At 43.0% G+C, this 14,058-nt stretch overlaps 1 protein-coding gene across 3 annotated transcripts in view; it reads left to right on the plus strand.

The window, feature by feature from the left end:
• Positions 1–9: 9 nt before the first annotated feature.
• ATCAY (ATCAY kinesin light chain interacting caytaxin) overlaps positions 10–14,058 on the plus strand; it is a 30,375-nt gene continuing 16,326 nt past the window's right edge. Inside the window, exons 1-7 of one of the 3 annotated variants that reach the window (XM_075611323.1) lie at positions 10–80; positions 2,644–3,113; positions 7,385–7,526; positions 11,797–11,861; positions 11,947–12,168; positions 13,503–13,688; positions 13,930–14,032. In XM_075611323.1, coding sequence (XP_075467438.1) covers positions 7,444–7,526; positions 11,797–11,861; positions 11,947–12,168; positions 13,503–13,688; positions 13,930–14,032 — 659 coding nt within the window. In that variant the 5' untranslated portion in view covers positions 10–80; positions 2,644–3,113; positions 7,385–7,443. Of the gene's footprint in view, positions 81–2,643; positions 3,114–5,061; positions 5,082–7,384; positions 7,527–9,616; positions 10,568–11,796; positions 11,862–11,946; positions 12,169–13,502; positions 13,689–13,929; positions 14,033–14,058 lie in introns of those variants that run through there. The other 2 variants (XM_075611324.1, XM_075611321.1) reach the window with 2 other exon arrangements.

A 14,058-nucleotide genomic window follows, 5' to 3' on the forward strand; every position in this document is an offset into this window, starting at 1 on the left:
TCATACGCGCATGCGCAGTAACATCAGCTGCCCAGTAACTGTTCTTCTGTGCGGTGTAGAATAGGAGTGCATGGGGAGCAGTATGTAAGCTGCATGCTCTCACATTACCGATATTCTTGCATTTAGTCTTCTGTTTTTTGGGGGTTTTTTTTGTTACTTTAATAAAAAATTAATCATTTTTCAGAATTTAGTGAAGGGGATAAATAAAAAAGGGGGGGAGTACATTGATACATATGATCTGGTAAAGTCACATTTGGGGAGGAATCAGGAAAAGGAAATGATACGTTTTTTAAAGAAGCTTTTAAAAAAAAATCAACATGTGGCACAAGTTTCTGAAGGATTAAATGCAGCTCAGAGCTGAATGATAAAATGATACATTGAAAAATATTGACAAATTCAATATATGTGGCCATGGAACTCCTTCCATATAACTACTCCCTATAACTCCTATTGCTCCATACAGTGCTTGGTTTTGTCATTTAAAAAGGTGCCAGTACCACCCGGCCTCTTACCTTCTCCTCATCTCTGTCGCGTTATCATGGCAACACGGCACCATGTGTTGTCGCATCTCCATGGTGATGCAGCATTACAAGAAGATGCCCCTGAAGATGAGCAGGAGGAGAAGGTAAGAGAAAACAGTGCGGGTAGGTGCCGGTACACGTACCGGCGCATACCGTCACAAAAAAAGCTCTGGCTCCGTATAACTGCACCCTGTATCTCCTATTGCTCCATATACCTGCTCTAACTCATTCCCCATATAATCCCTTCACATAATTCCTATTGCTCAATATAACTGCCCCTTTAACATCTCCTATTGCTCCATATACCCACTCCCTATAACTTTTCCTGTTGCTCAATATAACTCCTCCATATAACTCCTATTGCTCCATATACCCGCTCCCTCTAATGCTTCCTGTTGCTCCATATAACACCTTCCTACAGATTAAGTCTCCGGTTCCGACGTGTCCTCTTCGTGGCTCCCGCACGTGAATGACCCCCACCCCCCCACTGCATGCATACGATTAGCTTGCGCGCGAGTCGCCCGGATATTTTAAAGCCATCGCGGGTGACAGCGTGCTGCGGGAGGCGCACATTCCCCTCCGGGCAGTCAACAGACTGCCCACGGAGCACCCCTGGAGGCACGACCTGAACAGAGGACTGCATCTGTATGCTCCTGTTGCTCAATATAGCTGTTAGCTATAACTCCTCCTATTGCTCCAGATGACCCCTCCCCTTAACTCCTAATATTGCTCCCTGTAACTCCTCCTTTTGCTCCATATAACCCCTCCCTATAACTCGTTCTATTGCTCCATATAACTTCTTCCTATATCGCCTCATATCGCTCCCTATAACTCCTATTGCTGAATTTAACAGCTCCCTATAACTCCTCCTATTGCCCCATACAGTACACTCACTCCCTATAACTCCTTCATTTCCCATATAACAATTCCCTATAATTGCGCCTATTGATTCCTTCTTTTGCTCTGTGACTACTTCCCAAATTGGTCAGTTGAGCAGGGAGGGCAACCTTGGAGCATAATATTTAACCACATTGACACTTCTATTGAAACATAACATATACACTGCTCACACTTATCACAGGCATATACCGTATGTATGTACAGTATATATATATTAACCAAAGTACAGTAGGCACACCTACGTCACAACCTCACTCAAAGCATATGGTGGCGTGTGCATGCAACGTAACATTAATATATAGGTATACTTTACCCAAACCAGAGTTCAGAAAAAGAAGATGCAGCCCACCGCAGGTAAGTGGGCACACAAAGTGTATTGGGCAAAAATAAACAACGTTTTGGTCCTTTTATAGTCCTGATGAAGGTCCTGATATAAAGACTGAATCGTTGTTTTTTGTTTCTTTTGCCCAATACATTTTGTGTGCCCACTTACCTGCAGTGTGCTGCATCTTCTTTTTGGGAACTCCGGTTTGGGTAAAGTATACCTAAATAAACATATATATTTTTAAAAAAAAGTAACTTTGTAATTAAAACTTTACTTTTTATATAATTAAATATTAGTTTTATAAAGCCAGTGCAGATGCACAGTGTTAAGTGCAAATAATTGCCGCATCTACAGAAGGGACGTGTGATCTTGAAAGCTTGTGTGCAATACCTGGCATAAAACCTGTTTAATAGTGTCAGTCCACATTGCTTGTGCTTAATGTGAGGAGTCTGGATATGGCTGTCTACATGGCTCCAGAAAAAGGGATAATGAATCCGGGCACTTCGGATTTCAAATAAGTGAATTTATTGAGCCAAAAAAAAAAGTATTATTTTTTCTGGCTCAATAAATGCACTTATTTGAAATCCGAAGTGCCCGGATTCATTACCCCTTTTTCTGGATTCATTTGGATTACCAACAGGTTTTCCCTGGACCAGAAGCACCAGTAATTGTATTGTTTGTATTATTTCATTAATGGTGTGCAGCAGCCACTAGTTTGTCTACATGTCTCTCCGTCTATCTATATTGCCCTATTCTATAACATCTTCTGCTCATATAACCCGTACCAGCACACATCTCCCACACGGCACCTGTAAGAACAGCAGCATCGTTAGCAGTGAAGGAGTTAACACATTGATGGGCTCTTTAAAGCTTGTTCTCCCTGTCTCTCCCTGACAGGAGCTGTTCAATTTGCCAGGATGCTGCCAGCTCCCAACCAATCCGAACTCACGTGCCACTGAAAAGGGAGGGATGGGAATTGATGGAGGCTCTCCCCCCTCCCCTTCTTCCCATCTCCTCCATTGCACAGGCACAAAAGACAGTACATCAGCTGCTAAACCTGTACCAGATGTGAGTCAGGAATACAGAGTCTTGGCCATAGCAGCAAGAGGCATCATTGTCATGAAGGTGTTTTACAAATCCCAGGGATGAAGGATACTAGCATCCTTGATTGCTTCTCTGCTCCCAGATTCTAGAAGCAGATTGGAATTTACCCGGATTTAAACTGTTGTGTGCCAGGGATGCCCGCCTGGCGATACTGCCTCCTCGTTTTCACTGAGCAGAACAGGGCAGCAGCGCTGGGAATCCTCCCCGCGTAGCCATTTTCCATGAGCATCCACCTTGCAGACTGTTGAAGCCTCCCCAAAGAGGTAGGTAAATTGCCAGCGGTAATGCTGGTCCTAGATAATAATAATAATAATAATAATAATAATAATAATAATAATAATAGCATGTTCTTGTATAGTGCTGCTAGTTGTATGCAGTGCTTTACAGAGACATTTTGCAGGCACAAGTCCCTGCCCCGTGGAGCTTACAATCTATGTTTTTTGGTGCCTGAGGCACAGGGAGATAAAGTGACTTGCCCAAGGTCACAAGGAGCCGACACCGGGAATTGAACCAGGTTCCCCTGCTTCAAACTCAGTGCCAGTCAGTGTCTTTACTCACTGAACCGCTCCCTCCCTCCCTTAGATGCATTAATACCTGTGCTCTATACCCAAGTTATTACAATATATGCTTTGTAGCTATTAATGCAGCCACCTCTGGGTTGGAATTGTAGCTGCACATTTCTAGAGTTCTGGTCTACACGGTAAAACCCAAATGGCAGAAATGAAGGCTGTAATTGCCCAGCTAAAACCACCACTGTTCCCTTTGCACAGTGTCATTTTTATTAAAACATTGGACTTCGTTTATTTTTCATAGAAAATGTCTTGAGGAATACATTTTTATTGATGTGCAAAGACTTTGAAGGGCTCACAAGATTCCTGGTTGTGGCTGTCACTGTCCCAACTACATCCTAGATCAGGGGTGGGCAACTCCAGTCCTCAAGGGACTGAGCCATTGATTGAGACACCTGTGCTGAACCAGGGATTTCCTGAAAACCGGACTTGTTGGTGGCCCCTGAGGAGTGGAGTTGCGCACCCCTGTCTTAGATTACTACATATCGCTGGGGAAGCGTTGTCTGGTAAATTGCGCAGAGCAATATTAAGGTTTAAAGTTTCAATATATGACGACGTTAGAGACCCATCAAAGGATTAACCAAGCCATATTGCTGTACCAATACCCTTCTAGCCAAGGCTGTACTATAAATATTTCTGATGCACATCTTGTGCCTTTACATAGCCCAGTTGTTCCGCTTGCCCTCAGACACAAAGACATATGTCTTGTTATAGTCTTAGGCACGTTCTATAGTGTCGGGCGCGAGCTGCGACGTGCGCGCGGAATTTTAGTTGGCTGACGTCAGTCAGCCTTTCTATACAAGGGCCGGGCGCGCACGGCAGGGAGCGGGGAGTCGACAGACAGCGGCGAAGATGAGGAAATTCATCTTTTCGCGCCGCTACCGGCTCTAAATGTATGTGTGTGTGTATATATGTATGCATGTGTATGTATGTATATGTGTGTTTGAGTATGTGTATGTGTGTATGTATTTGTGTGTCTACACAAATTTAATAAATATATTATTTCTACCAATGTTTTTTTTTTTAATAAATAATAAATTACACATACATACATACACATACATACACACACACACATACATACACACATAAACACTGTATACTCACACAGTAAACATACAAAAAGCATGCAGCACGTGCACACGCTTTCGCATAGGCACGCACGGCCGCATGCTGTATAGAACGGCCCTTAGTCTCTAGTGATTTCGTGCTTCTGTCTGACTTGTGGTTTCTGTTTTCGAACACGTTAAGATCCAGTCAAATCTAATCTCGATATTGGTGACAAGAAGCTTATATATGGCATTGTGAGGGATTGGCCATCTGACAGCATGGTGTGGAGTCAAGGGCAAAACAATGGAACTTTCAGGACATCGTGTTCCATTTACTCCCACATAGGCAGAGAAATTCTGCTGGGACAATACTTCACTACACATTTAAGAGGCAGTCTTTACAGCAAGCAAAACAAACAGAAAAGAATGTGCAGTTTTACAAAAGACCAATAGCTTTCAGCCCATGGTTGCAGAGAAGACTTCCGTTTCCTTGGGGAGACACAGCTCCTACCTCCACACTCCTAGTGAGAGAAAAAACATCTCCTTTTGAAATATCCTCTTAAATGAGCCACATCTGACTCCTATTTACCTGGAGCTGGCTAGTGGACTTTAGGTGAGGGTTTGCCTGCAATCTCTGCAGTTTTTGCTAAATGTGGATTGTTAATCCTCTCATGCTTTCTGCTGTGTGTGGTATAGACATCCCATCACACGCAGTGATAAAATATTATAACATCAACAAATCCCAAAAGGGAAGGTACTACATTTAATATTTTTAGTGTATTTCTTCTAGTTTGTCACATGGGTTTCTATGAATATAATACAACATTTGTTGTAGGTTGAATTACCTTTTATTGGACCAACGTTAAATTATTATTGTTGTACTTTCCAAGATACAAAGCTCCATTTCTAGCACTGGAAAATACCAGTGGTTATATGGACATGTGAAGATTAGATTGTGTGTGCTGATGCTTTCATGTAGAAACATATTTGATGGCCGTGGGCATTTCTACATAAAGGATGAAGAGCAGAAAGGTTGAAAGGGGCTCTGAAGAACGCTCCCATCTCTGCAATCTTGGGAGCCTTTCTAACAAAAGCAAAGAAACTGAAAAAGAGGTTATTATGAGGGAGTTCATTCTCTTAAATGGTCATGATGCAGATGACCAAGGGACAGGGGAGACCAAAACTGAGTACAGTACTAACAAATGTCACCAGGATAACAGGGAACCAGGAAATTAAATGATGTTTAACTAGAGATATTTTATATATATGTGTGTGTGTGTGTGTGTGTGTGTGTGTGTGTGTGTGTGTGTGTGTGTGTGTGTGTGTGTGTGTGTGTGTGTGTGTGTGTGTGTGTGTGTCCGAGTCCCCCTACCCTGCCTCCGGTGCGGGGGAGCTGTTCAGTGGTTCCCCGGAGCGCCGTGTGATCGGGAGGTGGGGGTGGCCATTTTACGAGTGGCGTATGCGCAGTGCAGGAGGCGGCGGCCATATTAGGATAGCTCCTCACATGCAGCTGCGGGACTACGTCCCAGAATTCTCCGGGGGAAGGGAAACACCACATGGGGCTGTCCTAGCCAATAGGGCTCTGAAGAGAGGAGGAACAGGATATACTACACGCGCAGAAAGCCCACTAGTCAGTCTTCCAGGAGCGGCAGAGAGGACGGATGCGTCACGGGTGCCAGTAGCCCTTGGACTAGGCCAGAACTCTGCCCCTAGGCCTCAGACAGGCCCTGAGACACTAGCGAAGTAGTATTGTAGGGAAGGCCCCAGATAGGGACTCTTCCCCTTACCAGTACTGTTGCACCGTGACCGGACAGCCACGCGGTGCCCTGCAGCCTCGAACCAGGTTACAGGCTCCATTAGACATTTTGTGAGCCCCTCCGGCTGGAGCTCACACGGCAAGGAGGATCCGGACCCCTTAGGAGAGAGGGTATTTGTGTTGGAAGCCCCACTGCGTGGGACACATTCCAACTCACTACACCAAGCAACATGTGGCTACTGTAGTACCCAGGCAGGTGCCCAACGTGCACCTACATCCACAGGGGGTAGCGCTACCTCACACTTGGGTGGGAATTGCTGGGACAGGACACATGAAGTATTGGTGCCATAGCACCCTCAGTACTTTGGGGGAACCACCACGTGTTGGGTCATTGGGTGTATACTGTGAGTACAGTTATTGCTGTTATTGTATGTGTTAGTAGTGTATACAGTAAACCTTAGTTATATACTTTGTGTGGTGTATTACTCATTACTGTTTATTGGTTCCTGTGAGGGGTTATCCCGCCAAAGCTGGGATCCCTCATAGGTGGAGGCGCTGCACTGCAAGGATAAAGAGCTCACCCCAGGCTCCCAGAGGCGGAGGCTTAGGCCTCATGTGAGCAAGCAGGTTTAGCAGCACGCTTAGTTACCCGCGTAGTTCCCTTAGGCATAGGGAAAGGGGGCTATAAAAATATATACATATATCAAATCAAAAATGAATAGACGATACCGTTCTGTGGCTAACAAAATGCTTTTATTTGTGCGAGCTTTCGAGATCTCTGATCTCTTCCGGCGATGTTACATCGCCGGAATAAGAGATCAGTGTATCTCGAAAGCTCATACAAATAAAAGCATTTCGTTAGCCACAGAACGGTATCGTCTATTTGATTTTGATTTTTAAGCTCGGCTAACACAGTACAGATACATCTACATCCATCCATACATACATATATACACACATATAACAATGTCAGTATTGAAGGACACATGGCTCTTTCCAGAGAAGTTTCCTAAATGCAACTAAAATTGTGTGTGTCGTACGAGTGAAAATAACTGATGATCCGAGTAGCCTCTCCACCATCATTTCACTAGAAATGAAGTGTCCTATCAAAACACCTCTCTCTAATCCCACCCCTGAGACATTTGTGTTCTGTATTCCAGGAACTTCTCCCCCTCCATCCTTGATTGTTCTGATACTCGCTGATCTGCCTCCGAGCTCAATGGGGACTACAGAGGCTACTCTGCGCATGGAGACTGTGGATGTGGAGGTGAAGGAAGAATGGCAGGATGAGGACTTTCCCAGGTAAGTCCTTTGTTGCAATGATTCCTTCCAGCTTCTTTTGCCCAACACAGCATGCTGGGGGGTGGGGGGGAGGGGGTCTGTTACAGCACCTTATAAGGTTGAAAGGGAATAAGTACAGCCCTAGGGCAATTCTGGAGAAAAGCTGGGCGAAGAGAGAAGTGTTAATTTTGCGTCAATGGAGATTTTAGTCTGCAAAGTCCCAATGAGCCGCTTCAGAGTATTTAGAAAGTACTTCTTATTCTACCTCACCAGTTGTCTATAATATGATAATAATATAAATTGACTAGCTGCGGAAAAGAGGATTGAATATTTTTTATGTTGAGTTTTAAATAAGGACCACAACAGTAAATTAAATAATAATTGATAAATATATATGTATATATTTTTTTTATTTATTACTGTAGTCAGAATGCTTATGTTATATAAAGAATAAGCGCCATATTGTATATGAAAAACACACGGTCAAAAGCACACTAAAGTGTGTATATCCAATAATATAAGAAGTGTGCAAGTGCATAAGGTATTACTACAAAGTTGATCAGCCCTTTGTATTTGCAAGCAATAAAGCATTCTGATGATGTGTGTGTACGAGATAGCCCTAACAGCCCCTTTCCAGTGGTCCGTCTGCTGATGTTATGAGCACATGTTGGGTTATATTTATAAGAGCATCCCATGATTGTGCTCTGTGTACCTGGCTCCAAAACTGTCCCTTTGTCCCATTTGTATTTGCAAGCAATTGGAATTGCTACATGGCGCAATAGGAGTGAATTGATACTAATATTAAAACAGGCTTACAACTGAGCTGCATGTAGTTCCCAGTTCTAGTAACCTTATTAGGATCTTATTCTACATTATTATTATTATCATCAATTATTTGGGAAGCGCCAACATATTCCACAGCACGGTACAATGGGGGTGCAGAGTTATGTACATGACATAAACAGTTACACACAGGTGAGGACACACATGCACAAACAGATACAGAGAGGCAATGAGGGCCCTGCTCCTGCGCGCTTACTTTTCTGAAATGGCCGTTCGGCCCGTTTTTGGCCCCAAATCCCTTTTGAAGTCAATGGTTCTCGGACAATATAGACTGACCCCTTTAGTCCTGGATAAGGTTTGTTGTGCGTTGTGATACCTTTTAGCCGACCAATAGAGTTTAACATAGAATAAATGAGATTGGACAGAGCTTTTGTTGATCCTCTAAAACATATCACAACCGACAGAGGTAGCAAGACGTAATATCTTTGGGTGCCGTGGCAGCTCGCAGTCACGTGGCCATGGTGGTAGAGGCATCAAACGCTGCGGGGGATCCCCTTCAGGAGCATGGACCCCCCCGCAGCGCGATGGCAGCAGACACTGTCCCCATCGCCGCAGACCTTTGCTTGTTCGTCCGTGACGCTGGGGACAGCGAGTCTTACTATATCTGTACAATGAAATAACTCGGCTGACAAACCTGCATCAAAAGTCAGAAACCTCAGGAACAGCTTTATTTAATTTGACATAGAAATGAACTGATTACGTTTTCTCTGAAATGCTGTAAAACATGAATAGTCTGTTTAATACATAGACCTTAGATACAAAAGGAAACAGGAACATCTGAGAGTCTGTTAGTTCAAATCACTCCAGTGTCCTTTCTATCCACAGCTGCAATAAAACTGTGTCCTGTTGTCTGGGCCACAGATACCCTGTGTATATGCACAGTGCAGAGACTGTGTCTCCCAACCCTTTTAGTGAGATGGTCTCCTGTCCATTCATAATCTAGATGTACAGATAAGCAGCTGTGAAACCCCCAGCTGCCGGGATGGGACGTCTGCACATCTGCTTTGGAACTTTGCCAAGCAGAACCCTTCTCCGCACACATCCCAAGCAATGCATCTAATAGGGATTGTCTGCATTATTATCTTATATAGCACCATATTTGACACTTTAAAATATAAAATGCAAACATTTCTGGTATACTTCAGTTCTCAAGGGCCACCAGCAGGTCAGATTTTCAGGATATCCCTGCTTCAGCACTGGGGGGCTCAATCAGTGGCTCAGTCGAAGATTGAGCCACCTGTGCTGAAGCAGCAATATCCTGAAAACCTGACCTGTTGGTGGCCCTTGAAGACTGGAGTTGGCTACCCCTGGTGTATACAATGTCGGTGCATGGACATGAGAACAGGATGCATGTGTGAGGGGCTGACTTTGTGTTTTAATGTGTGGTTAAAGGTTCCCTTGACATACCGTACGGAAGCTAGTACTGAGAGAGACGCTGAACCCATAGCCGGACCCCCAAAACATAACACACTTCCCATGATAGCGCTGATACTAAGTGAGGTCCCAAAGTGCAGAGAAGGGGTTAAATAAATGAAGGTTGGGTGAACCACACAGGATTCGCCATTTCACATGTACTGTAAGCAAAAAGAAAAAGATAGTTGGATAGAAAGGATATTTATCAGCCAAATGATTGTTAGAAAAGTACGTGTTCTAAAGAACTGGACTGGACTCTGGAGGATGATTTGAGTTGTCCTAAAAGCTTCATTTTTTTTAAAACATCAGTAATGGCAATAAAAGTATTTCCACCCTAATTATTTAATGCTTTCTGACAATCGCATGAAATCTTTCATGAAGTACAGACAGAAGGTGTGGTGTAACCGACTTACCAGGCAGGTAGCTGCACTGAAGATTGAGCTGGTTTTTGTTCCAGTGGAATACAGATACAGCTGCTTGCAATGTCTGGTCTGGGACTAAGGGATCGGAATCAGGGAGGAGGAGCTATGTGCGTGCGTCTGTTCCCAGGTCTGCAATGATGCTGTGGTGAGAAGATGCAGAGAGCATGCTCAGTGTGCCTGTAGCATCCATTTAGCCAGAGAATCACAGCAGGCAGGGAGCAGGTGCTGTATGTGGCAAAACACCACATCATATGATCAGATATGTTTTAGATGGTTAAATACAGTGGATTCGGATTACAACAAAGCCAAAATCTTCTCTATCATATACAAGGACCACACCAGCGACATCTCAAGAGAATACAGCTCTTGCTGTGAGAAAAGGAGGTATGCATTTTCTTTATTATCTACTTCAGTACCAGAGTAGCCTGCAGTTCATTGCAGAGCAATATTTTACAGGCTTCATTGAAACTGAAAGGTTTGACTGGAAATCTACCGCAATATTTACACTAGGTTATATAACACATGCAGCGGCACAAGGCTCACACAGCATTTTTGTGCCTTAAAATATAAATGCAACTTCATGGCATTTCACTACTTTGCCTGCAATACATCACAAGAAATATGTGTACTGGGTCTCTCCTGCAGAACACAGACTTAAGACTGTCAGCTGACAGGTCATGTATGCTTACAGATCCACTATGCTGATATACCCCAAACCAGACAGCCTTTCCTCTCTGTAAATACATCACTTGCCTTCGGGGCGTGTTATTGCCTTTGGGATGTATTCCTTCAGTCTCCGGGATTTCACAAGGACAGTGGTTTTAGAAGGAATGCTGACGTTAACAGTTTAACAACAGTGGAAGCTATAGCACAGTGAAGAGGTTAACCTTGCTGATGTAACCAATACCCGTTTGTAGTATGCAGATGTCTGGCAGTATGAAAGGAGACCTTAGGGGTTATTTACTAAAATCTCACAGCTGCAAAACTGGGGTAGAGTCTGTGCAAAAGAAGTGCACCAGATTTATGAAAGGGAAAACTCCCATTGCTTTCAATGGGATTCCTTTTCTTTGATGAATATAGCTGTTTTTTGCACTGGTTTTGGCCTATTTTTGCAGCCAGGAGACTTTAGTAAATAGATCCTATTGTCTTTATCAGTTCTGTGGGTCATCCGCTCTGACTATGGATAAATGAGAAGCACTCAAAATGACCAAAGTCTAAGGACCCTAGTGTGCACGTTTTAAACAAATCCAAAAAGTATTTGCTGGGGGAAAGGAAAACAGCACACAGATAAAATAAATAAATATAAATATAGCAATAAAGGATCAGGAAACCGATGCTTCAGTTCCCAGAGGAGCCTTCACCAGGGTGAAAAACAAATAGAATAATGAAGTCGATCCAGGGCACACCAATTTGGGATTGTGAAAGTAAGTAAGACGTCTTGATTGTTGAAGATACACATGTTCTAGTGGAGCTATTACAGGAACTTGGGAAACCATTAGAAGTTGTATTTGAAATAGGCAAATTGTGGATTAGAACATAAACATGTATTTGCCATGTTAAATGTCTCTGTGCTTCTTTTTACCGGTATCCTGCACGGTGCTGACGATGCCCAGGCCTCTTCCTGAAGATACAGGAATGGACTCTCTCTGCAGCCCGACAGAAGATGACATCACTTCCTGTAGGTACCAGCTACTACAAAATCCTGCACCCAAAGGTGATACAAGCCAACCAGCCTCACGTGTATGTTTCCATATTTCATTTAGCTCCACCGAGCACGTTAAACGTCAACGGGTCCCATCGCAAGCGCAAGACACTTGTGGCCCCTGAAATTAACATCTCCCTGGATCAGAGCGAGGGGTCGGTGCTGTCTGATGACTTTCTGGACACTCCAGATGACCTGGATATTAATGTGGATGATATTGAGACTCCAGATGAGACGGATTCCCTGGAGTTTCTGGGAAACGGGAATGAGTTAGAATGGGAAGGTAAGAAAAGAGTCAGTCCAGGGTCTAAACTGCAGTGGTGACTTACAGAGAATATGATGACATAGTAACAGTGAAAAATAGTGAGGTTGCACACCAAACAATAAAAAAGTAAGCTAAATAATACTTATACCAGTGCTCCTTTCTCGGGGTGAGACCAGTTACTCACTGCGATATCTGAACCAAACAGGAAGCGATGTTTTGGCTATCACAGTCAGGGCCGCTTTATAGATTAGGCCGACTAGGCACAGTGCCTGGGGCCTACGAACCTTTTAGGGCCTACAATATTTCACTTGAAAAAATACCTAAACAAAAAACAATCACAAAATAAGAGAAAACAGCAAATTTTCATTTAAAATGCCTTCGAAGTATCGATAACTTTAAATATCGAAACAAAAGTATCGATGCCAAATATCGCTCATATCGAAAGAAACAAGCAAACGATGAAATTAGCATAAAAATAAGTAAACATATCGGACACACAGGCCTCTAGAAATAAAAGTGCCTAGGGCCTATGAAGGTCTTAAAACGGCATAAATAGAGAAAAGAAACCTAGTATATAAGCACTCTTCTTCACAACTAAATGTATAATGAATGTATTAAAATACTTTATTGAATCAATGAATAAAAAAATGGGGTTTAAAATAAGATATATATCAAACAGTACGTGACTGTCATTAGTAACGTAACTCTGGTAAGTTAGGTTGATGAAACATATGGGGATCCCTTATAGATATTCGGGATCCTTATGCTATTGTATAGCTGCCTATTAATATAGGTCCTATATTAATAGGCAGCTATACAATAGCATAAGGATCCCGAATATCTATAAGGGATCCCCATATGTTTCATCAACCTAACTTACCAGAGTTACGTTACTAATGACAGTCACGTACTGTTTGATATATATCTTATTTTAAACCCCATTTTTTTATTCATTGATTCAATAAAGTATTTTAATACATTCATTATACATTTAGTTGTGAAGAAGAGTGCTTATATACTAGGTTTCTTTTCTCTATTTATGCATTCTTGTTTCTACCTAGTTAGCACCTCACATTGGTTCAAAATACTAAGTTGTGCGGGTGTTCTCTGTGTGTATATAAGGTCTTAAAACGGCCCTGATCACAGTAGTCTTTTTCAATGAAATGACTTGAAAAAGGCTAAATTGATGGCTAAAATGTGTTTTTTTGCAGAAATCCATAGTGCCCTTCTTGTTTCCTGTTTGGTCATAGTAACAGTGCAATATGTCAAATGAGAACGCACCTGATTGTTAGAGCTCATTCTGTTAGCTTCTCATAATATCAAATACCAGCTTACACCTTGTTTCTCTCTAGATGACACACCTGTGGCCAGTGCCAAAAATATGCCCGGAGACGGGGCTGACCTGTTTGGTGATGGGGCAGTAGAAGAGAGCGGAGCTACCAATGGACGCTTGTGGAGGACGGTTATAATTGGGGAGCAGGAACATCGTATTGATTTGCAGATCATAAAACCTTACATGAAGGTGGTGACACATGGAGGTGAGATGGCACGGATAGGGTAGCAAATGATGCATATTTAGGCTGGATCATCTGACAGGTGACCTTTGTTTTTACTCAGTGTTGTTCGCAAAATACTTCCATTAACTTCTTTAATAATAACAATAGTTAGATTCATGAAAGAACATTCTGTTCTTTGTTGCTGCCCTTCCACTTTCCCTTGACCTGAATCTCTCCTTGTTACACCTACTGCTCTTGCCACCTCCTTTATCTTTTCCCACAGGATACTATGGCGAAGGTCTGAATGCCATCATTGTCTTTGCTGCCTGCTCTCTCCCAGATAGCAACTGTCCCGATTACCATTACATCATGGAGAACCTCTTCCTGTACGTGGGAATTACTTTGTATGCAT

Source organism: Ascaphus truei, chromosome 8 (genome assembly GCF_040206685.1).
Source record: "Ascaphus truei isolate aAscTru1 chromosome 8, aAscTru1.hap1, whole genome shotgun sequence".
Classification (NCBI taxonomy): Eukaryota; Metazoa; Chordata; class Amphibia; order Anura; family Ascaphidae; genus Ascaphus; species Ascaphus truei.